General features: G+C 30.8%; 1 protein-coding gene across 1 annotated transcript; it reads right to left on the bottom strand.

The window, feature by feature from the left end:
• Positions 1–3,068: 3,068 nt before the first annotated feature.
• On the bottom strand, positions 3,069–25,837 carry LOC143064331 (methionine synthase reductase-like). Its single transcript, XM_076237091.1, has 14 exons — positions 25,717–25,837; positions 23,897–24,051; positions 22,664–22,814; positions 20,461–20,578; positions 17,312–17,921; positions 16,559–16,702; positions 15,239–15,324; positions 13,924–14,080; positions 10,377–10,557; positions 10,070–10,112; positions 8,764–8,977; positions 6,490–6,704; positions 5,244–5,482; positions 3,069–4,418 (listed from the first exon to the last, which is right to left on the bottom strand). The coding sequence occupies exons 2-14, from the start codon at positions 24,041–24,043 to the stop codon at positions 4,339–4,341; spliced, it is 2,385 nt and encodes a 794-aa protein (XP_076093206.1). The 5' UTR covers positions 24,044–24,051; positions 25,717–25,837; the 3' UTR covers positions 3,069–4,338.
• Positions 25,838–26,834: the final 997 nt, after the last annotated feature.

Raw genomic sequence — 26,834 nt, 5'->3', positions numbered from 1 at the left:
GTTCATATGTTTTTGCAGTCAATGTGAAAAGCTTGAAAATGAAATCATGTGTTATATATATATATATATATATATATATATAACTCGTCTAAACATCAACCCAACAATGTTAGATCTGTAAATTTGCTTTCGCAAATTTTTGGTTCTTCCCTCGCCGGGATTCGAACCCATGCTACTGTGATATCGTGACACCAAATCGCCTGCACTGCAGCCGTCCCGCTAGACCACACGACCACCTGGGCTCTCAAAAAAAGAGCTTTCGCTGGCCGTGTGTTACCATTCCTCGTCAGTTTTAATCTAGCGGCGTACTACAGTACATGATATATAAGGCATGAAGATGTTATTGTTACAGATCAGCTAAATTATCTATAGTAAAGGATCCTACAAATTAATGTAATATACAGTCACAGAAAATAATTATATTTATAAGTACGTCTGAGTCAGTGACAACTCTACAACAGATGTATCCATCGGATCGCCATCAATGATGGTGATACATGGCTGTGTACATAATGTATATACAACTCGTCTAAACATCAACCCAACAATGTTAGATCTGTAAATTTGCTATAGTCAAATATATATTCAAATACTACAAATGTCATTAGGAGTCTTGTCGTCTAGTTCGATCTTTATCATTAGTAAACTATCTAAAAGTATATTAAATCTGTTGCAGATAGTGGACTTTCAATATGTCATTTTGATTGTTTTTTGTCGTTTTGCAAAAAATGATTAGCAAGGCTTGTTCTACAAATTGTTCCACAATAGTTGAAAACGTCAATTGACTCTTTTTGTTTTAGAGTTATTGCTCTTTGATGATGATTTGCCTTTTGTTTTGCCTGTTTGACTTATATCTTAAAAATTATGATAGATAAATCAGCAAGACAAGTTTTACAAATAAGTTTTCATGACCTATTCCTTACTATTAGAGGTTTTGCCCTTTGATGATGATGTTTATACGGCCGTAAAAAATTTGAAGTGACGTATTATGGTATACAAATGCTTGGTATCTGTCTGTCTGTCTGTCTGGGGTCCACACTTCACACCGTAACTTAAGAACCATTAATCAAAATTTCATGAAACTTAAAACAGATGTTTCTTATGATCTGTATACTTTTATGTGAAAATAAAATTTAAACTTTTTGAGTTGCGGGTCTTTCTAACTAAAACAAGGGGTGTTTTTTTCACATGTCGGCTGTATCTCGAAATAATTTATGATTATTGCTTAAACTTTACACACTTCTTATTTATATTAATCTTAAGATCTGTATACCTTTTGGTGATGATTCAAAATTTTATTTTAGAATTGAGTTTTTTTGTAAAATAGAAAGGTGGGGTCACAAGTCACGCAGTATCTCAAAAACAATTAATGATTATTGCTCAAAACTTTACACACATCTTAGTTATATTATTCTACAGATCTGTATACTTTTTGGTGATGATTCAAGATTTTATTTTAGAGTTTTTGGTTAAAACTAGAGGCTCTAAAGAGCCTGTTATTGAGTTTTTTGTAAAAAAAAAAAAGTGGTGTCAAATGTCACGCCGTATCTCAAAAACAAATTTATTATTATTGCTCAAAACTTTACACACTTGTACCTTTGATAACTATTTACACCACTGGGTCGATGCCACTGCTGGTGGACGTTTCGTCCCCGAGGGTATCACAAGCCCAGTAGTCAACACTTCGGTGCTGACATGAATATCAACAATGTGGTCATTTTTATAAATTTCCTGTTTACGAAACTTTGAATTTTTCGTAAAACTAAGGATTTTCTCATCCCAGGCATAGATTACCTTAGCCGTATTTGGCACAACTTTTTGGAATTTTGGATCCTCAATGCTCTTCAACTTTGTACTTGTTTGGCTTTAAAAATATTTTGATATGAGCGTCACTGATGAGTCTTATGTAGACGAAACACGCGTCTGGCGTACTGAATTATAATCCTGGTACCTTTGATAACTACTTATTTATATTAATCTTAAGATCTGTATACTTTTTGGTGATGATTCTAAATTTTATTTAAGAATAATTGAGTTTTTTGTAAAATAGAAAGGTGGGGTCACAAGTCACGCCGTATCTCAAAAACAATTAATGATTATTGCTCCAAACTTTACACACATCTTATTTATATTAATCTACAGATCTGTATACTTTTTGGTGATGATTCAAGATTTTATTTTAGAGTTTTTGGTTAAAACTAGAGGCTCTAAAGAGCCTGTGTTGCTCACCTTGGTCTATGTGAATATTAACAAAGGAAGCAGATGGATTCATGACAAAATTGTGTTTCGGTGATGGTGATGTGTTTGTACTGAACATTCTTGTTGCTTACAATTATCTCTATCTATAATGAACTTGGCCCAGTAGTTTCAGTGGAAAATGTTAATAAAAATTTACAAATTTTATGAAAATTGTTAAAAATTTACTATAAAGGACAATAACTCCTTAGGGGGTCAATTGACCATTTTGGTCATGTTTGACTTATTTTTAGGTCTTACTTTGCTGTACATTATTGCTGTTTACAGTTAATCTCTATCTATAATAATATTCAAGATAATAACAAAAAACGGCAAAATTTCCTTAAAATTACCAATTCAGGGGCAGCAACCTAACACCGGGTTGTCCGATTCATCTGAAAATTTCAGGGCAGATAGATCATGACTTTTCATGGTTCTTAATGCACATTACAATTCATGTTTTGGTCCCAAAACTACTTTCTAAATGTGTACAATGACTATTAGGTGTGCTTTTCTGTCTAAAAAAAGTAATATCACAAAAATCCTGAACTCCAAGGAAAATTCAATCAACTGACAAAATCAAAAGCTCAAACACATCAAATGAATGGATAACAACTGTCATATTCCTGACTTGGTAAGGCATTTTCTTGTGTAGAAAATGATGGATTTAACCTGGTTTTATAGCTAGCTAAACCTCTCACTTGTAAGAGAGTCAAATCAAATTCCATTATATTGACAATGATGCATGAACAAAACACACAAACATATTAGGTAAAAATGTCAAAAGTACAATCATTGAAATTTACAGACATATTTTAGAGAAAGATAAACAATAATTGTTCAATAACTTTATTAAATGATATGTAATCATGTAACATGACTGAACTGATTTCTTTGCATGATTTTTTAATCAAAATTTAACAAAGTGATAATAATGTGGAGAAAATTTAGGTTTACATTTGGTATATTGAAAAATTCTCCGCTTTAATCCCAAATTCAATTAAGGAAATTCGCTGCTCAGTTTCAAAATAAATAACTTTCTATAAGACTAGTATATATTGATAGGGGATTAATAGAGGAATAAAAAAAGCCAAAAAAATATAGGGGTCAATCTGCTTGTTTTCGAGATATAAGCCATTGAAATTTTGGCAGGAAAATGTTCTCTCATGATTTTTTATAGCTTTATCATTGACCAGTTAAAGTTATCAAAAACTATTTAAAAATAAATAAAATGTTATAAAACTTTTACAAATGGCTTATAATTATACATGAAAAGATTTATAAAAAGTAAAATGGGGGTTCATGGGCAAAAATATTTAAGACATTAAAATGGATTAATCTAGAGGATTTTGAAAATCTGACAAAAATTCTAAAACAAGACAAACAAACATCCTTAAGTGAGTTTTTTATGAACGGGCAATAATATTACCATTTTAAAAGTTTCAGCTTAAAATACTTCACCAAATATACATAAATTTATCCCATTCAAAACATTCAATAAACTTTTATATCAATATAAAATAGCCCACAATGCAGTATCAATAACATTATTTTGTTAGACCTTTAACGTTCAAGATCTACGTGTTTAAAATAAACACAGCCAAATTTACACCCCTATAATCCCAACCACAATAAAACGAGTTATTGAAAAAGGGCAATAGTTTTACCATTTAAGAGTTGCAGCTAAAAACACTTCATCAAATATACATAAATTTGTCCCATTCAAAATATTCAATAAAGGTTTATATCAATTTAAAATAACCGACTATGCATTATCTATAACATCATTTTGTTAGACCTTAAGTTCAAGATCTACGTGTTTAATATAAACACAGCCAATTCTACAATTCTTTAATCCCAACTACATTGAATATAACAAGTTTTTGATGAAGGGCAATAATTTTTACCATTTTCAGAGTTTCATCTAAAAACACTTTATCATGTTCATCAAATATACATAAATTTATCCCATTCCAAATATTCAATAAAGGTTTATATCAATATAAAAATAACCCAGAATGCAGTATAAATAACATTAGTTTGTTGGCTATTAAGTTCCTGATCTATGAGTGTTTAATTTAAACACAGCCAATTCTACCTAATTTATGTCCAGACGTCTTCTAAATATCTCTTGTGTAGCCTCATTTTCATAAGTTCTATCTTAGCTTCTTCTGCTGTACATCCTGTAAAAGAATATCACTGATAAAGTATGTGCTTGAGGTAAAAAAAAAATAAGAGATGACTAGATTAAAATCATGAGAATTGATTTTCTATGTAGTTATGTGTCGGAATACAGCATTGATCAATAAACAAAAGTGCCTACAATAAGGTACCTGCTAAGCTATAATATGCCCCTGCTAAGATATTATATGCTCCTGCTAACCAAATATGTTCTTGAAAGTTACTGGCAACCTTCTTGTGTAATCCAGCAACAGAAAATAAAACAAGAGTGCACACAATGTAATGTCTCACCAGTATTACTGATCTTGATTGATTTTATATTGAAACATTAAAATTAAGTCAAGGTCAGATGAACTCTGCTAGACAGACATTTGTTTTTTGTTAATTTTTTGTACATAAATAAAGCTGTTTGTTTTCTCGTTTGAATTGTTTGACATTGTTATTTTGGGGCCTTTTAAAGCTGACAATGCGGTATGGGCTTTGCTCATTGTTGAAGGCTGTACGGTGACCAACAGTTGTTAATTTCTGTGTCATTTTGGTCTCTTGAGGAGAGTTGTCTCATTTGCAATCATACCAGATCTTCTTTTTTTATATGTACACTTAGCAATCATTTCATATGCCAAATAAAGTTAACCTTATAGTATGTGAAAAACAAACTTAATCTTGTTACTTTAACATGTATCCATGAAAAGTCAGCTGAACTCTGTGACTGATCTTTTTTATGCATACTTAGCAAGGATCTGATTTACCAAATACTATTATCTTATTATAATTCATAATAAGCAAGACAAAACATGAAAAAAAATAAATGACTATTGAATACAAACCTTTATATGACTGTATAACTGAGACAAATGCTTCATTCACATCTTTGGCCATGTTTTTGGCATCTCCACAGACAAACACTGTGGCATTTTTCTCCATTATCAAGATAGATAACTCTGTAGAGTTATTTCTTATGTTATCCTGTACATATTGTGGTGATATCTGTAGTTGATTGTCACGAGAGAAACATACACATAGTTGAGATAATATACCAGTGGACTGAAAATCTTCAAGTTCTTTCCTGAAAAATACAATATTATGATTTGCCTATTAATATTAATATTTGTCATGTTTGAAAATCTATTCCTAAATTAACCATGATTGCATTATTGCTAGTTTATTGACATATGTCCAGCAGCAACTATTACTTGCATAATCCGAAAAATATTGATTGTTGTTTGCCTAATGTACAGAAGAAATTCAGACAAAAACTACTTTATTTATACCAGAACAAGATATCAAGATCAAATATGTGTGGGAACTGCAAGAATGTGTGTATAGTTTGAAGGGTAAAAAATTTAGGCTGATAACAGAATACTCAAGGCTCTCCTATGTTCACATACATTAGCATGTCAATACTGTAAGTGTGTTTTCAACTTATGAGTTTGAATAACATTTGGTACTTTTCGCCTTTCTTTTAGGTATAGTAATATTTCATTATATAACACATATAAGATCCATTAAATTGTTTCAGTGTTGCAATACTTAGAACAGCAAAGATAATTTCCTTTAAAAATAAATTTGAAAAAAAAACTCATTTCTTAAAGTTTTAAATTGCAAATGCACATCATAGCTTCTCTACACAAAACTATTTTCAAACTTTCAAATACTGTAAATTCAGAAATAATTGCGAGGTTTTTATTATTGTAAAAAAATGCGACTGAGTTGGAAACGCAATAACTTAAACTCGCATTTTGAAATGTTTTATATGAATTAAAAACAGAATTTTTCTAAAAATCGTAAAAATTAAAATTGCATTTAAGTCTAAAATGACAAAATCGCAACAATAAATGCACGCAATAATTTCTGAATTTACAGTAGACAGAATAAATGTTATATCCTAAAGTACAGAGAATACATATTAACAAAAGAAAAACATAATGTGACCCCCTGTGCTATGATAAATTATAGTTCATATTGTTATATATAAAATGTATGCAAGCAATAATTTTTCAGCAAATAACTAACATCATTAATTGATTGCCAAGCTTCTTACAACATATCCTGTACAACTACATATGAACATACCTATAGATATAGTCACTTTTCTCATGTCTACATCCATAAAATAACCATGTGTTCCCATACAGCTCTGGATCAGACATATCTTTCCTTAGAGCCTGTCTGTGTCGTAGGAAGCCTACAAATGGGGCCACACCTGTTCCTGGTCCTACCATAATAATAGGTATACTGAGATCATCTGACATGTGAAAATGCTGGTTTGTTCTGGTAAATATTGGAACCTAGACAATTATAGAAATATTTTAAAGATGATACAGCATAATTCCTACTATCTGTATTTGTGTAATTATTATGTATAATTTTATTTCAAAAAAGTTCCTCATGTAATGTGGATTCCTTAATATTCGTTGGATACCAATTTTCATGGATTGCCTTGTTTCAGGGGAACCACAAATTTAAATGTTTAACTGAATACAAATTTTCTAAAGAAATGTTTGCAGACTTTGCCAAAAACCATGAATTAAATATCCCTGAATATGCAAGATTTCTTTAATCCACGAAAATTGGTACCCACGAAAATAAATAAATCCACAGTATTGTACATGTTTACTTATAATATATAAGTAAGCTTCAAATGTAAGAAGACAAGAACAATATTTTTGATTTCTGTATCAATGTCTTTGACTAAATTGAATCTCAAATTAAACAGTTTGTCAATACAGAATATCAAATAGTAAATATACAAAATATAAAATGTAAACTTCACTGACAAAAAGTGGAAAACTTTTAATGACTAACCTCGTTCTAGTAACCTCATCAATGTTATAATGGAAAGACAAATGAACATTGATGTTTTCCTAATAATCTAATGCTACTATCAGATTATGATTTATTCAAAATCCAATAAATTAACTTTAATTATTACATTCAGTTAAAAATTATACTTTGCAGTGTACTCCCCAGGATTTTTGGATAGCGCTGTGGTAAGCGCATAATTTTTGACAATTCTCAGTAACTTTGTCGCGGGGCGTGGTTTGTTTGTAATTGATTAGTTATGTGTTTTTCTTAAATTATGCTATTGATATTTTCTCTTGTAATGATGTCCTCATCATGCTCATGGAAGTTATCCCTTTGTTTGTTAATGTTATTGTCTGCTTATAGAAGAAGAGTTGTTTTTCTCTCCATTGTAAATTCATATAATCCTCATATTATCTGTGTATAAAACCCAAGAAGTCTATGTGAAGATTTCTTATCACTATCACTTACAGATGATATTTCAGAACATGTAGGACCAACAATAAAGACTTCAAGTCATTGTCAGCTTCTATGTTTGGTTTTGTAACCCACTGGCACTGTAGCAGTGTACTGTTAACCTTACGACATTTGACAGGAATTGACATTTTTTAGCATAATGATTTCTCTTTTTTCTGACCTTAACGTTTTATAATATTCAAATGGCTTCATCCAAGCTGGACATCGAGAAAGTGAATTTCTCAAGTCGTATCAGCTTGGGTTTGTTTTTCTAATCATATCCTCTCAATTGTTTTCAAATGGTAAAATTCATTACTGTAGAATTGTTGAGTAAACAATTATTAGGTCGAAAAGGTGATAATTTATACTTTAAAGACTTGCTCATTTTCAGTGTTCATCTTTAGTCTTTTAATATGGATAGTAAGCCCCGCAAACCCCTGTGTTTGATCGTTTTTAAAATCATTGTTTGTTTTCAAAGTTCGTAAAGAAGTTTGTGAGTGTCGTTGGGAAATGGGGTCAATTTATTTCATCTCATTTCATTCATATATGCCTCTTTATATTCTTTTAATTAAAACAATAGATATCAATGTTGAAATCTTTGTTTATTTTGATCTTTCCAAATCACCATTTTTTATAATTTATTAGACTGGTCCCATGGAGTTACTTAATGCAATGGAAATAATTCATTCAGAAATAGTAAACCAGTTGATCACGTGATCCGAACAGAAAAATTAGCGGGAAATTAAAAAAAATTACGAAAAAAATAAAGTGACGCGCTTTCATTGTATAGCGCTGCCGTCAGTGCAATAGAACAGCTGGAAATTGTGATAGCACTGAAAAGGGCAGCACTAAAACGGCCTGGGGAGAACACTGCTTTGAACAAAGACAAATTCTGTCTTCTGACTAACCAGTCTTTTCTACTCTTCATATTGCTTGCTCATTTAAAATATAACATAAATCAATTAAAAAATGTATTTGTTTAAAGACTGAATCTATGCAGATCATCATCTAAACAATTTAATTAATATATCTACACACTCATGTTTAGTTGTATGTAGAGCATTAACTATGATGGGGAGCATTACTCACCTGTATTTTGTCATTGATGGCAAGTTTCTCTAGAGTATTTGACAGATCATCATCTCTATCCTCCTGAAAAGCCCCTTTTATCTGTACATTCTGTGTTATCTTATCTAACATACCAGTACATACACCATTCCTATGATAGGACCTGCCTTCTCCAACTGGTATATTTATAACATTGAACACAATCTCAATAATTCCTGGGTTTACCAAAGGAGAACTAAAAAGATAAACAATCGAATGTCATTTTTTTTATATATAATTGCAGCTGAAAACATTGTCATAAATATGTAAATATTAGAAACAAATATTTAGTGATTGTGGTAATAAATGACTGTCAAAACATGAACACTTTCAGATAGCTTTGATGCTGTCAATTCAAAATTTTAATTTTCAAAATTTTAATATACATTTGTTGTTTCTAAAGTATAAAAATACCTTTTAGTGATTCAATTTTAAAATAAAAATTGTGATATTTCAGTTCTGGAAACAATATTTGCATTTCAATATAATAATAATAGAATCCAGGAGCAGGTGAAGCTTTATACGACCGCAGAGGTCGAACCCTGAACAGTTGGGGCAAGTATTGACACAACATTCAAGCTTAAAACAGCTCTGAATTTTTGGATTGTGATCAAATTCTTGACATTATACGAGTTTCTGACACAAAACAAATCTATTATGCAATATTGTGCAATTAAAGATTTCTACTTCAAACTTTTCAAAAATTTGGAATTTGAGAAACTTGGGGAAAAAAAATGAAAACTACTACCACCCCTCTTTTAGTTAATCATAACATACCAAACATTGTATGTTAACTGTTTTTTAATTACCTCCCTTACACTGCTTTTAAATTGTCTTAATTGTCCATTGACCAGAAAAACCTTGCTTACCAGAAAAACCTTGTTTCCCCCCTTTTTTTGCCTCAATTCCAAATCATTTTGAGCAATAACCCCCCAAAGTCATTACTAACCATCCCTTAATAGTATGGAAACTTGTGGTATAATTTCAGAGAGATTCATCCCCTTAAACACAAGTTATTGTTTGAATAAAAATGCTTATTTTGGGCCCCCTTTTGGGCCCCTAATTCCTAAACTATTGGGACCATAACCCCCAAAATCAATCCCAACCTTCCATTAGTGGTATTGAACCTTCTGGTAAAAATTTATAGTGCTCCATTCACTAAATCTAAAGTTATTGTCCGGAAACTAAATGTGTCTTCGGACGACGCAGACAAAGACATGATACTATAAGACGCAAAAAAATGTTTGCTGTCGTATAAAAATTGCAATATCAAGGATTTAAGACAAACCTGCACACAGAATAAGGTCTTGGCTGTAATCTTGGCAGATGTTCTGAAATAGAAATATAACTAATCTTTAATGATGTTGTTATTGTTTCCTGTAAACTTAAAATTTTATACAAATCACTATAAAAATTATCACATAAATCCAATCTACTTAAAGTTAAGCTTTAAATTCTCTACTTTTACTGACATGTCTATGTATTGGTATTTTTAAGGAATCCCAATTAAAGGTCATATATAATGCTTTATATATTATACATTCAGTTTTTCTTCAATTTCTTAATGAAATCACAAATATAAATATATTATTTACCAAGAAGTCTTTCCACAGGAGGAATGCATGATGGGAAGGCATTTAAGATGTCCATCAAAGACAAAGATGGCTGCCTCACAAATTGGGTGTAGTCAGCAGCTCCTTGTTTACTACATAATTCTTGTATCCTTCTCTTTTGACCTTGATCTGTTGTGTATTCAACTAATACTCTAAATAATGCCTACAAAATAAAGATACTAATCACTGATCAACATTATGTTCCTGTCAATTAATTTATGTACAGCCAAACATTGAATTCCTTGTCTTTCATTTGTACTGACACAAATTCACGTTCCTTTTTGTCTCATGTGTCAACTTTTTCTCCATGACTAAATGAATAAACAAAATGGTTCAGTTGAACAAATAAATTATTAGTGCATAGATTACTAATTAAAATGAACCTTGGAGCTTACCTAGTTTTATACACATAATAAATACTAATGTTGTCAACAGTTAAGCAGTTAACCAGTTAACCCTCGGAAGGATTGAATATCAAAACCAACCAGATGCTCCGCAGGGCGTAGCTTTATACGACCGCAGAGGTTGAACCCTGAACGGTTGGGGCAAGTATGGACACAACATTCAAGCTGGATTCAGCTGTTAATTTGGATTGTGATTAAATAGTTGACACAGCATAGGTTTCTGACACAGAATGAATGTGTTCTAATGAACTTAAAATTTTTGTTTTCTCTTAGAGCAATTCACTATGCTGTTGAATATTAATCCTCTCAAAACAAGAATGTGTCCTCAGTACACGAATGCCCCACTCGCACTATCATTTTCCATGTTCAGTGGACCGTGAAATTGGGGTAAAAACTCTAATTTGGCATTAAAATTAGAAAGATCATATCATAGGGGACATGTGTACTAAGTTTGAAGTCGATTGGACTTAAACTTCATCAAAAACTACCTTGACCAAAAACTTTAACCTGAAGCGGGACAGACGGACAGACGAACGGACGGACGGACGCACAGACCAGAAAACATAATGCCCCTCTACTATCGTAGGTGGGGCATAAAAATGTTTGAACAAATTTTCTTTTTTATTTATGAAATTTCAAATGAGAAAAATTGAACCCAATTTTTTTAATCACATCCCCCTTTCCCTTATTCCAAAACTAATCTCAATTAAAATTTCTAATGGAGTTTGCAACAATAACTACTCATTTAAATACATCATAAAATATTAAGATGTAAAAAAAACTGCTTGTTATCACTGAATGTTATTTATTATAATTTATCAGTTGGTAGTAAAAAGTGAATATACATTGTATATTGTATATAACAAAGATTTAAGTTGATTCTGGACAAAGAAAGATAACTCCAATTAAAAAAAAATCTTGCTATTGCACAATATTTTGCAATTAGATATTTCTTGCTTACTATTCTGGACAAAGAAAGATAACTCTAATTAAAAAAAAATTTGCTATTTCACAATATTGTGCAATTAGATATTTCTTGCCATTGCGCAATACTGTGCAATTGAAAAGACTTGCTATTGCACAATACTTAATATAATAATTTTAGATCCTGATTTGGACCAACTTGAAAACTGGGCCCATAATAAAAAATGTAAGTACATTTTTGGATTCAGCATATCAAAGAACCCCAAGATTTCAATTTTTGTTAAAATCAGACTAAGTTTAATTTTGGACCCTTTGGACTTTAGTGTAGACCAATTTGAAAACAGGACCAAAAATGAAGAATCTACATACACAGTTAGATTTGGTATATCAAAGAACCCCATTTATTCAATTTTTGATAAAATCAAACAAAGTTTAATTTTGGACCCCGATTTGGACCAACTTGAAAACTGGGCCAATAATCAAGAATCTAAGTACATTTTTAGATTCAGCATATCAAAGAACCTAACTGATTCATTTTTTGTCAAAATCAAACTAAGTTTAATTTTGGACCCTTTGGACCTTAATGTAGACCAATTTGAAAACGGGACCAAAAGTTAAGAATCTACATACACAGTCATGACAGTTAGATTCGGCATATCAAAGAACCCCAATTATTCAATTTTGATGAAATCAAACAAAGTTTAATTTTGGACCCTTTGGGCCCCTTATTCTGTTGGGACCAAAACTCCCAAAATCAATACCAACCTTCCTTTTATGGTCATAAACCTTGTGTTTAAATTTCAAAGATTTCTATTTACTTATACTAAAGTTATTGTGCGAAAACCAAGAATAATGCTTATTTGGGCCCTTTTTTGGCCCCTAATTCCTAAACTGTTGAAACCAAAACTCCCAAAATCAATCCCAACCTTTCTTTTGTGGTCATAAACCTTGTGTCAAAATTTCATAGATTTCTATTAACTTAAACTAAAGTTATAGTGCGAAAACCAAGAAAATGCTTATTTGGGCCCTTTTTGGCCCCTAATTCCTAAAATGTTGGGACCAAAACTCCCAAAATCAATACCAACCTTCCTTTTGTGGTCATAAACCTTGTGTTAAAATTTCATAGATTTCCATTCACTTTTACTAAAGTTAGAGTGCGAAAACTAAAAGTATTCGGACGCCGGACGACGACGACGACGACGACGACGACGCCGACGACGACGACGCCGACGCCAACGTGATAGCAATATACGACGAAAAATTTTTCAAATTTTGCGGTCGTATAAAAACGCTAACCGGTTAAAAGGACTTTTGAATTTTAATAGATTGGATATAAATGTGTATTGAAATTATGACATAATTTTGTTCTATTTAAAGATTATCGTCATGGTAATTAATTTGACGGATCAGTAGTCCCGTATATTGATTGCTTTTGGTAATCCAAAAAACATAAAATTAATTTGAACTTAGACAACTTGTCTATCTGCTCATGGTAAGATCTTAAGTAAATATAATCAGCATACATGTTTTTTTAAACAGTAACTTTAAATCAGTAATCCACTTAAATTTTGCGATTTACTTCATTTTTTTTATTTTTGATCTACTATTGCATAGAGCTACATCTGAATGTGCAACCTCCATCATGCAAGTCTTTGTCATACTTAAAACGAAATGTCAACTCAAAAATTGTGAAATGCAAATCAACGTGAATGTAATTAATTTATACTTGAATAATCGAGTAACAGACAAATTGAAACACTCCACATTATTTCCTGAGAGTGAGATATCAAGAGAAAATGGAAGAATCATCGGTTTCAGACATATTCAATTCAACGAGATCAAGAAGGTTTATTATTTTACAATCTGAATTTGTTACAACTGACACCATAGCAGATACGGTGTAACTTCGACAGAAATCCTCACAGACAAGCCTTATAATGCAAAATAACTAACTTCAATGCATCGTATTATAAAAACGTATATTTGTACAATACTATAGATCAGGTCTTAAAAACTCAACTTAAACTACTAGTACTGGTTAACCGGTTAATCGGTTGAACAATTATCCAAGTAACCGGTTAGGCAAAACTGTACAATTTGACAACACTAATAAATGTTCTCATTTTTAAAAGGTTAACTTTTCAGTTTAATTTTTTGTTTTAAAACATTTGATAAATTTACTGTATTTTACAATAACACACCTTTTTAGGAGGTTCTCTTATATCTACACATGTAGTAAAGATATGCCTTAGTGTACACAATGGTGGTATGTGTGAGGGCACTGAAGGGTTCTTTTTCTTTGTTCCTTCTATGACAGTTAAAAAGCATGTTGTATCAGCACTCTTCAAAACACTAAGCCTGAAACAAGAAATGATATAGAAGTATAAATACAAGATTGTGACAAAACTAGTGACCTTTTACTGCTAACATCCAAGTCATATTTACTCTAGTGGATAGTTATCTCATTGGCAATTTATTACATCTCATTGTTCGCTTATATCGGAAGGTATTTGTGTTGTTCGTTAATTTGACAATCTCCTCACAACTCTTCAAATATGGTATATTTTTTCATAGAAAACTTTTCTTTATAAATTGAATGCAATCTTTTCCTTTTTCCTTAACTTCGGATTAAACATGTCATACCTATTTTAAGTAGTTCTTCGATCTACTGACTTCGATCTACTGACTATATGAATTAAGATAAATGCAGGGTATATATCTATAAGATAACAAACAACACATTTCCAACAAAATTCACATACAAAAATTATCATATGGTCTTTAATGGTTTTCTAGAGCATACACAGCAAGTTTAACTGCCAATGTTCTAAAAAAGTTGAGAATAAAACTAAATAAAGGAGTTGATCTATAAAAACAAAATATGCACAAAATCACGAGACTACTTGAAACAGACACAAAGTAAACATGTAGCAGGGGAAAATAGTTTTGTAAGTACTTTCATAATAATGATAGATTATATTTACATTAGCTAGTTCCTGTGGAATCATTTATTTTCTTGGGTACCAATTTTTGTGGATAATGGAAAATGTGTGTGTTCGTGGAGATTTAATTTTGTGGTTTATTTCGGAAGTCTGCATACAAGCCTACAGAAAGTTTGTTATTTGTTGAAGTTTTAATTTTGTGGTTCACCTGTTCCCTTGAAATCCATAAAAATTGAAATCCAAAGAATAATAATGAATCCATAGTATCAGACTTTTTGTTTCGTTCTTTAAAGAACTCCTAAATTATTTGTAAAATTGGTCTTGCTTGTGCTATAATATTACAATTTATTCACATTCATTTTTGTATTTTTTTTTCTCCTGACATATAATCAACCAACAAAAATGAGGAGCATGTCAAATATTACAAATACTACATACAGTGTAAAAGTTTTATGAAAATCATATTCAAGTCTAGAAAAAAAATAGACTTCAGATGGTTATATTAGGAAAGCTAAAGCCAATTTAGCTGTCAACAAAATATAGCTAATTATGTCAAAGTGAAACTAATACAAACCTTTTTAACAAGGCTTCAACCTCATTCACATCATTTTCTACTACAACTGATATACTATCACCTGGCAAATATTCCATCATTTTTTTCTACAATAATATTATAAAAAAAACCTAATCAAATGTGCTATTTGACACAAATACATGTATACTCTTGCTCTAATACATAAATTTGAAATTCAAATAGCAGTTAGTCTTGCTGTAAAAAGAAAGTCCTCTATTGTATGTGCATTTAGTTCTAATTACTTAGGTACGACATAAACTAAATCAATGTCACATTTAAACAAGTTGAAATAATATTTTAGTTTTATTGATCATCATTGTATTTATATGTTTACAAGGAACTGTGAGGAACACTTCATAAACAGATCTCTTATATTCTTCATCACTCTGACACCACATACAGGGGCCATTTTAAAAAGGGGGGGTTCCCAACCCAGGACAAGGGGGGGTTCCAACTATATGTCCCCATTCAAATACATTGATAGTCCAAAAAAAAGGGGGGTTCAAACCCCCAGAACCCTCCCCCTGGATCCGCCACTGACATTGATCTCTTAATTGTACTTCATGAAGACATCAAATTGACCTCTTCATTTGAATTTCTCACTGCATTGAAGACCTGTTGGTGACCTTCTGCTGTTGTCTGTTCTATGGTCGGGTTGTTGTCTCTTTGACACATTCCCCATTTCCATTCTCAATTTTACTCTTCATTTGAAGTTCATGAAGACACTATATATTGATCTCTCAATTGTACTTCATGAAGACACCAAATTGACCTCTAAATTGTGAATCATGTAGACACCATATTCATTTCTTAATTGTCCTTCATCGAGACATCAAATTAATCTCTTAATTGTGCTCGTCAGGGACACCATATTGATCTCTTAATTGTGCTCGTCAGGGACACCATATTGATCTCTTAATTGTGCTCGTCAGGGACACCATATTGATCTCTTAATTGTGCTTCATGAAGAATGAAACCCGGTTTATCTCTTAGTTGAGCTTCAAGAAGAAAATACCAAAAAAAGATCTCTAAATTGTCATTAAAGAAAACACCAAATTCATCTCTAAATTGTACTTCATGAAGACACAGACATTTTATAATCTCTGTGAGATAAATTCAACATAGATTAAGATCTGACATCTATACCAATATTTTATATGAACAAAGCACTAAAACATAAAAAATACAATGAATGAAAAGTTTTTTTTGTAGGATATGCTTTTTTTGACATGTGCTGGGTGAAAATGGTAATCATTTGTGTATACCTCTCTAAATTATGAATTATTCATTTACCTTCCTACCACATATTGGTATATTTACCTGTGTGTTCAGTTTTAAACATAATGTTTTCTTAACTGCCTCTTCCTTTGTTAATACTGATGATGATGTAACTCTTGCCATGGTTATTTCACTAGATGCAGATGGCATAGGGCAGCCATTTTGAAGTGGAATTTCAGTCAAATTCTGAAGTGAAAGAGTAAAATACTAAAATACATTCATTTAAGTTTAATATTAAAGCATAAATTTTCTCACTTCAAAGACCTACACAAATGGTCCGCACAACAAGTCAGACATGTATGGTATGTTAAAATTAATAAATACATTTAACTTCAAACTGTCTAGTGCTACTGGCAATGGCTGTCAAAATTACTAAATAGTTCCTATTGAAACCTACATTTGAATTTAAAATGAAAGTGTAAAGTATATACGTAATATCAAAAATGGCAGACAGACAGATGATCAATAAGATGGCATAAAAAATATTATACCATCAACATCTTTGGTGTGGGGTTAAGTAGATAGAAATGATATACACTATGAAGCATAATAAACAGAACTAGATATTTTAATTTATATCCTTTAATTAAGAGTCACACTAAATTTATATAATTAATAATTTTTCATCATTTTAATTTGAAAGTTATTATTTCTTTTTGGGGTAAATCGGTTTCAAATTCACGTTTCTGATAAGATAACATTTTGGGGTCAATAAAAAAACTCTATTTACATTTACATTCAAACAACATTACTTCTTTCTCTTTTTTCCATCATAATTTAATTCAATATACTTACTACAGTTTCATTATTCAAATATTCAAGTTTAAGATATGCAGCTGACAATACTGGTACTGAAACTGAACTCTCCGACAAAGGAGGTAGAGAAGTTGTTAACGATGGCTGACATTCTCCTTTATCCAATGTTTGTATTTCATTTTGTTGATTTAAATTTAGTTTGGATTTTGTTATAAGTGTTCTATTATCAGTTCTGTTGATGTGTGTATTACTTTCAATATTTATATCTGTACCAGTGTCACTGTCACTTTTACTTAAACGACTAGAAGATAAATTATTGACATTTGTGAGAGAATTAAGTTTCGGTGAAGTCACTTCTGTTGTTTTATCACAACAACTATCTGTAGGAGAGACTGGTTTTATTATTTCATTAAGATGCGTTAAAGCTGGACTGCTTTCATCGGAATGTAAACCAGGTATTGTTTTGGATTCAAGTCTATTTTCCTGAAGATCTTCTTCTTTATAATGTCCATTTTCATTTGATCCAGACTGATTTGTTCTACAACTGGTATCTATGCTGTCACAGCTTGTTGTATGAATATTAACAGACAGAAATTTCTGAATAGCTGGAAATAAACTCTCCATCCATGGTTCTGCAGCTATTTCAAGTCTACAAATGTAACAAAATGTATTCAATACTTATACATACACCAGATTTAATACAAGTATCTATGATTTAAAGCTGCATGAACATGATGAATTGTATTACCAAAATTTTCAGCATGCATCTTCAAAGCAGTAGATGCTATAAATAGATGCAAAATAACTGGGTTTTTTTTAATTTCATATCAAATAGATCAACTTTTACATTTAATTGGTCATGTGTGATTTTTCTACAATGATAATCTTCATCAGTCATTATCTTGTTATTGAGAACCAAATGAAACTTTCCACAGATTCACTTGATAGTTACCTGCAGATTTAAACTTTGGTAAGTTCTTTTGTCCCATTAAATGAATACAGTAGCTATTGTTGTTTGTGGAGTTTATTCAATGGTACGTTTAAATTTCTTATCACTCATTGATTAATTTACCTGAGTAAACAAACTATCCTCTTAAAGATAAAGATGTATGATTTACATTAAAAAATCTGTGTGTTATTTTGTATTTATTCAATATCTATGATATATTTTCCATCTGTTGAAAGCAAAAACTGATTCTAAAATTAATAAAGATTGAATTCTGAAAAAAATTTCCAACATTGTTCCTATTAAGATTTTTGTTTGACAAATTAAAACTGGAAAAAGATGATGTTTATATTAAGGCCTTCTTAAAAGTATTGTATAACCTAAACAAAAACAAAAAAAGGCAAACTTCAACAGGAACAATGCTTAAGATTTTTCAAAAATCAACTTTTAATGATTAAATCTGTGTTCATTTTAAACAGATTGAAATAAAAATATGAATATTGAATAAATACAAAATCACATGCAGTTTTAAATGTAAATCATGTAGTCTTATTTATTTAGCAGATAATGTTTTTACTCAGGTAAATAAATTAAAGAGTGACAGATTTCTCTTGGAAGAAATTTAAAGATCCTAGTGAATAAACTCCACAGAGAACAATAGCTATTATATTTATCTAAGGGACAAAAGAACTTACAAAAGTGTAGATCATCAGGTAACTATCAAGTGAATCTGTGGAAGTTTCATTGGGTTCGCAATAAAACCTGTGGTCTTGTGGTAATGTGCTCCCATTTAATGCAGGCAGTTGTGGGTTTGATTACTGGGTATTTGATGTTTCTCTGCCAAGCAAACAGCATTTAGGAGTTAGACTGAAGGCAAGTCGACTCAGAGTAAGAATAATTATCGTTATCCTTATCATACCAATCATGATAATGCTTGCACATCATGCTTTTGAGTTACTTCCCTTTTTTAAAGGCAACAATTATTCAGCAGTTGATAAACTGTATGTAATCTAACCCGAATAATTCAGTCCCTCCCCGTTATCGATCTCTCCTACTTGCGAGGGCCTGAAGTCCTAACACGATAAAAACTCTTCACGAATCCTGGATTTTGATTGGTGCCCTGTAGAAGAGGTGACCAATCAGCAATTAGCTCAATTTTATCGAGATAGGTAAATCCCGAGCTAATTCCGAATGGTTGATTGAAGATTTTTCATTGTCTATGCATTCAGGCGTTAATGTAGTAAGCGGAATATAACGACTGAATTATTCGGGTTATATGTAATCAGAACATTTATCATTAAATGCTGTCTGTCAACAATATATTCATCATCATATGATATGATGCCTGTAATTATCTTTGTTACCACTTATTTATTATAGTCAACCATTTTTCTCAGCAAATACATTTCTTCACCAGTGTTCTAGGATTCCCATTACCCGTTACCCGGGGTAAGTGGATTAGGACAACGGGTAAGTCATTTTTTAGCCTTTGTCACCCGGTGGTAAGTCAATTTTCAAGTTCGGGGAAGCCGAAAAACCCTTGAAATTTCCCGGTCCTCTTCAATTTTCCCATATCTGCTTTTTATTTTTATTAAATCACGAGAAAAAACTTTGATAAAAGATCGAAGATTTTGTCGATGTCTATCGGCGCTTTTATTCAAGCACTCGTTTACTAGGTGTAATCAAGCGCAAAAGAGACCACATTCTTCTATCATTCTAAAAGTCGGTAACGGTGTCGGTAAAATCGGAAAATCCGGATTGATAACTGGTGCTTAAATCGGGACATAAACGATTTTTTTCTTGTCATCGGAGGAAAATAAACTTACAGTTGCATTTATTATAGCTCTTAATAAATGACATAGTAATAACTATAACATATTTGTCAAATTTAGTAAGAAATCGTTTTTTTTTGCGCCGTCCGCATTGGTTGGCGGATTTAACTTTTAGATGTGGGTAAGTAATTTTTTTATTGATCTTACCCGTGGTAAGTCAAGGTGCCAAAAAAATCCTAGAACACTGTTCACCAAATATAACATACATGTAATATTGCTTATAATGAAGATATTAATGCCTTTGTGACAGTAGTATTGATTGTAAGAATCAAAGTGCCCTTTCTACAGCTCAGATATTATCAACAAAATTTTTCCCTGAAAAAGGTGACAGCCCCCCCCCACCCCCTCTTTAAATCCACCTTTGTGCCTCACTGTTTCCCCTTTATCTCTGAATAAACTTTTAAGCTTACCCTACAGCATCGTCTGCCCAACCAGATTCATAAAATCTTTTAGCACCAAGTTGTTCCAATCGTCTGTCTATTGTTTTACCATTATTACAGAAGTTAGTGTAGTTTGAATCACCAAGACCTTAAAATAAATGTATTTCCAGATTAAACATGTTATTACAACCTGTATATAGCTACTGTGTGCAGATAATAATGAAACTTTGCAATTTATGTCTGTATTAATTTGCTAAAATATTTTTTGTTAATTTAAGCAAATCAACAATTTTAGGCATTTTATGCTTCAAGGAATAAGGAATAAGTTTTTGGTTTTTCTCTTTTTATGTTTAATGCTTTTGTTTGTTGATTATCTATTTCATTGACAACCAGAGGCGGATTTAGGGGGGGGGGCCCTTTTTGGGAAAAAAACTTGGTTGCTTATATAAGGAATCACTGAAGCGTGACTGGAGCGGGCCCCCTCTTAGGTCAGTCAGTGGGCCCCCACTTATGAAAATTTCTGGATCCGCCACTGACAACAAGTTAATATCATTTACCACAAAATAAGCTTTAATGCACATGCATACAGAAATAATATAGAACACAGCCATAGCCCAAATAGCTTATTTTGCAGGAAAACATATTTAGAGATTTTCTGGTCAATGGTAATAATCTATAATTTGTTCAAAAATGACCCTTAAATTATTCAAATTTTATGCTGAAATCTGCACAGATCTTCATTATGCTACATTCAGACTGTTGCTATAACCCTAAGCAGATATTTATTTATTTCTTGTTTTCATTCAGAAGTACAATGTAGACAAATCATAGTATAAATGTTATACGAATTAAGTCTTAGTTTCAGTTACAGGTCATTGTACAGGGACTGAATCATCTCAAAAAAACCTTCTTCTCTACTGTAGATCCATTTATTTTCAAGGGTATCAATTTTCAGGGATAGAGTCAAACTTGCATTTTTAGGGATATTTGACTTATTCTGTATACAAGCTAGTCTTACAAAAAATTAGTTTTTAAACATTTTGAAAATTTGCGGTTCACCTTTACCCACTAAATCCTTGAAAATTGGTATCCCACCAATAAAAATAATTCCATGTGGTAAGTAAAAACATTGACATCATCTTTATTTAGAAAAATCAAAGCGGTTATCTCCTTGGAAATAAGTTTACAATCAAAAATCAATTAGAAATATTATGTTAATATGATTATACATGTTTGTAGTTACATTTGTAATACATAATCTATTTCTTGTATTTTACAAGGAAGGATATTGCATTAATCTTTTGTTTATGAAATCAGATTAATATGTTATTCTGTTCGTATATTTCATTGTATATATGTATCATTACTTAATGACATGTATGTAGATACTTTTAATGTACTTCATTATTTCTACCATATTTTTAAATATAGATTATCTACCGTAAATTCAGAAATTATTTCACTGCTTTTATTATTTTTTTGGACTAAAATGCAATTGAAATTATTGTGATATTGAGAAAAATCCTGTTAAATTCCTATGAAAATTTCAAATTGCAAGTTTAAATTATTGCGATTTTAACCCTGTCACACTTTTCACAATAATAAAAACATCTCAATAATTTTTGAATTTACAATATTGAATTTTGTTGTATTCATTTTCTTTTTGGCATTCATCATGATTCATGTATGATTTTATTGATCCAAAGTAGTCCAAATAATTATGACGTCTTGAAAGGCTTTTATACTTTTTGCTTTGACAGTCGATGTAAGGCATGAAAGAAAAAAAGTATTATATCCTTTCAAGACGTCATAATTATTTGAACTAGATCCAGAATATCAATTCAAACTGTGTGACACAATATTATTAAACACATTTTACTGAAAAAATTTTTTTAATATAGAGCTCAGTGCCACGGCTGTAATTATTTTTTTGTCAAAATCGAGTATTAGTAGTTTTCACAAAAATGAGCAAGACTGAATTACATATAAAATTCTGAAGATGATACAGAGAACACAATAAATAAAAAGCATTGAAAATTACAACAAAAAACAAGAAAATAATACATGTCATATATGCTATGAAATGGCCTTCATATTTCTGAAATATTAAGAAAGAAAACCTTTAAGCTATACAAGGAATACTTGTCATTTGGATGTTCTTTTATTTAATTTTTAATTTATATATAATTTGGGCTAATCATGGTAATAATGCTTGTGTCCTCTGTATACTAACCTAAGAGTGCATAGTTGAGATTCTCTAAATGATTTGAAGGGAGTGTCTTCTTCTTGAGACGTCTAACAAATTTTTGTGCTGTGTCTGGTGGCTCTCCATCCCCTGTTGTAGATGTAACTATGACAATACAATGTTCTCGTTCTATATTAAACTGTAAAATAAATGGAAAGTATAGGAAACATCTGACCACACGTCGTTACATATCATTTATCCGTGTAACTATGACAACACAATGTTCTCCTTCAACATAAAACTGTAAAATAAATGGAAAGTATAGGAAACACCTGACCACACGTTGTTAAGTATCATTTATTGGAATATATTTGTTTAAATAATCATGCAAAACCCAAAAATAAAATATGGGTTGTATCATGGCATTAAATAAAATATGGGCTGTATCATGGCATTAAATAAAATATGGGCTGTATCATGGCATTAAATAAAATATGGGTTGTATCATGGCATTAAATAAAATATGGGCTGTATCATGGCATTAAATAAAATATGGGCTGTATCATCATGATCATGGCATTAAATAAAATATGGGCTGTATCATGGCATTAAATAAAATATGGGCTGTATCATGGCATTAAATAAAATATGGGTTGTTATCATGGCATTAAATAAAATATGGGCTGTATCATGGCATTAAATAAAATATGGGCTGTATCACGGCATTAAATAAAATATGGGCTGTATCATGGCATTAAATAAAATTATGTGACAATTTCATTGCAATCATTATGAATACAACAACTATCCACCAGAGTTCAAATGACTGATGTGGATAAAAATATGAATAAAACCTGCAAAACATAATTAATACTTCTATAATACATGTGCAGCCTAATTCTAATCCAGTCACTAATTATGGAGAAGTTGTAGATACATGTACTGACAAGACAAACATTGAACAAAAAAAAACATTACAAAGTATGGAAAGCCATATCAGTATGTGGATGTTGTATAAAACGAAGATGTTGAGTATACATGTACATGTTACCGGTATGTTACATGTGGGTACATGTTTATGTAAATTACTTAAATTACTGTTAACTAAAAAATACAAAAAAGACCAAGAATATGTGTCCAGGGGACAGAGCCAAGCCCCCTCTTTCACATTTGCATGATACTTAACTGATAAGTTTGTGTCCATGCTCTAATTTAACATATATTTTTGAAATTTTAACTCCTCAAATCAACTGTGTAGATAAACAAATTCAGATGACTCACTTTCTTTTCTGTCTGACTAAGGCAATGTAGATCAGCTGTAAGATTAAATTTCTCTGCCTTTTCGACAATCTCCTCCGATATAGCTTTAGCCTGTCCTGTCTGGGAACCATACAATAGCAGAAACCTATTTTTGGTGGAAACAGGCATACTTAATTCTGAAAAAGAAAGAGTCAATGTAAACATGGTAAATGAAGTATATTTTATATGAGGCACATTTTTAGATAATTGTACTTCTTATTACAGATCAATTAATGTCCATTCATTCGATATTGGAATCATATCTTTCTGTATCTGTATTTTACACTTCTGTATATTAATGGGTATGTTACAGATTCCTATCAGCTATTATATATGTGACAGATATTTTAATTCAAAATTTATAAATGATGTTAATGCGCCAAAAGCATTAATGGAATTTTGCTGAATTTTATTAAGTTGATTTTTTACAATTTTCTGAGCTCTAATGCATTAATTCTTTTTCATATGCATCAGATTAGGAATAAAGGTTCTGTAGCTTTTTTTCAATTACAATTTTTAACACAGTGAAATCAGGGTAGCATTTGCACGTATGTTATAATACAATGGGATATAATTTGGAGGTAAATTGTAACAGCTATTATTATGTACATCTCTTAGTTTGCCCTAGGTATAGATATTTCGTGATTTTTATCACTGTCTTGTTTACAAAGCAAAAAAATCGTCATAATAGAATTTTTATTTATCAAGGTCTAAGTAAGAAAGGTAAGTCATTTAAAAAATAACATGTTAATCTTTCATGGCTTTCAAAATCTATACATTAATACAAACAGATACAAACAAATAAGATTTAAGATAATTAGATTATTCATTTATACCGTAACTTCAGAAATTATTGTGTGCATTTAATTTGGGGCCGAAGTCCCCTATTACAGTAGAAAAATCAATAAAAAAAAATAATTAAAAAATCGGGAATTTTCATTGTACTAATGAACTCAAAATTGTTCAAATTTTTTTTTTTGTCGCTTTTTTCAATTCCCGCATTTGCGCAGAACGCAGAAATCTACTTCCTTCTTCCAGTCTCGTCATGAGACTTTGAGTAGTCTAGTAAAATATAGGAACTCAAGGAACACAATACCAATATTTCATTTTTAATCATTCTTTGTCTTTGATATGAATTGACGTTATCTGATGTATTGTGTTTCTTTGTTTACATTGAACATGACGTCATAAATTAAAGAACGTCACAAGTAAAATCCCTAACAACAGAACCAAAATAGGAAACGTTACAGTATTTCCGTTTCTTTTTTTTAACAAATATGTAAGTTACAAAAAAAATTATTCATTCAGACTTCGTCCTCATTGACAGGTAATGCCTGCCTCATATTATTGCAATTTTGTCATTTTTGACACAAAAAATCCTGCTTAATTTTTTTAAATGCGAGATTAAATTATTAAGATTATAACCCTGTCACAATTTTCACAATAATAAAAACATCACAATAATTTCTGAATTTACAATAAACAACATGTACAATATTTACAAAAATGTCATGAATGTAATAAATCATAAAATGTGCACAGAAATTTCTAAATTTTCAGTAAATTATACCATATTATATTGTTTGTTTTTATTAAGTTATGTCACATGTTATAAATTAATACAATCAAATAATGACAATTTAAATTTCTCTTGTTATATTGTTAAATGTATTCCATGTTACACTATATACTAGCTTATGTAAAATCAATGAAATAAATATGTTTATATTTCTAAAACAAAAATTACACGTTTCATTTACATTGTAGTAATTTTACAAGGTGTAGCAATAAAATGTACCCACCTAGAATCTATATCAGCTGGTAAATTAAGGAAAAATCTATTGTGTAGATCAAAATCTTATTAAACTTTTTAATTCCTGTGTTTACGTCTGCATGTCACTTCATTCGTCTGTAAAATGAAAGTTACCGGAAGTCGATAACTATATATATAGTGTTCTGAGAACTGGTACCCACTGACGTTGAAAATCTAATTTGCACAAAATATTGTTACCAAAACGAATTAGTTGTGTTAAAGTTGACCCAGTCAAATATAGATATTCGACAATCTGATTATCACCAATATCTTTTATTTCTCTGATAATATGTTGTGGCAAGAACACATCGGATACATAATGCAAAATCCGCAGCGTAAATCATTTTGGGGACAGATCCACAGGCACTCGTCTCAGAAAAAAAAAAATCCTGTATACCTTTATATATATAACGGTATATACAGGAATTTTTTTCTGCGACAAGTGCCTGTGGACAGATCATGTATATTTTAACCGATCAAAAATTAGAACGGTTTTGTATTAGTACAGACAAAAATACGTATAATTGCATGAAAATTAAAGGTTAACACATCAAAAATTGAAAACTTTATTTATATGCTCTCCTTGAAGTCCATTGAATTTCTGGAATTTTTTTATAAATTCTCTTTTTTCAATTAAAATATTAAAGTCATATATGAAACGAGTGACAAGTATCTGTATATCATATAAACTTATTGTTTGGTTATAGCAACCCAACTTCTTGATCATTCTAATGTGGTCATTTCAAAAATGATTAGCATTAGTTTGTTCAATGCCGGTTATAAATGATTATCATAATTGTAAATTCATCTGTAACATAAGAATTAACTTTTGACTGTATATTGCTTATTGGCCAGTTGCAAGTATGTCATGCTCATTTTGAGCGAACATACAAATAATTCTTGTATAATTGAATTAATCGTTTACTATGTAAATTATTTTTTACTAATAAACTCCGATGATGCTTTTATATTAATCCGAATATTGCATGGCGGGCTTTCAGCAGAATTGACTTCCTTTTTTCAACTCTCAGTCTGGTATTGTAAAAGCTCTTCAAAATATAATCTGGTTGTTAGTAGCTTTTTTTAATACATTTTAGGTTTCGAGCA

The sequence above is a fragment of the Mytilus galloprovincialis genome, chromosome 2 (assembly GCF_965363235.1).
Source record: "Mytilus galloprovincialis chromosome 2, xbMytGall1.hap1.1, whole genome shotgun sequence".
Classification (NCBI taxonomy): Eukaryota; Metazoa; Mollusca; class Bivalvia; order Mytilida; family Mytilidae; genus Mytilus; species Mytilus galloprovincialis.
The sequence above is the reverse complement of the archived record's forward strand: the minus strand, read 5'-3'. Positions and strand labels throughout refer to the sequence as shown.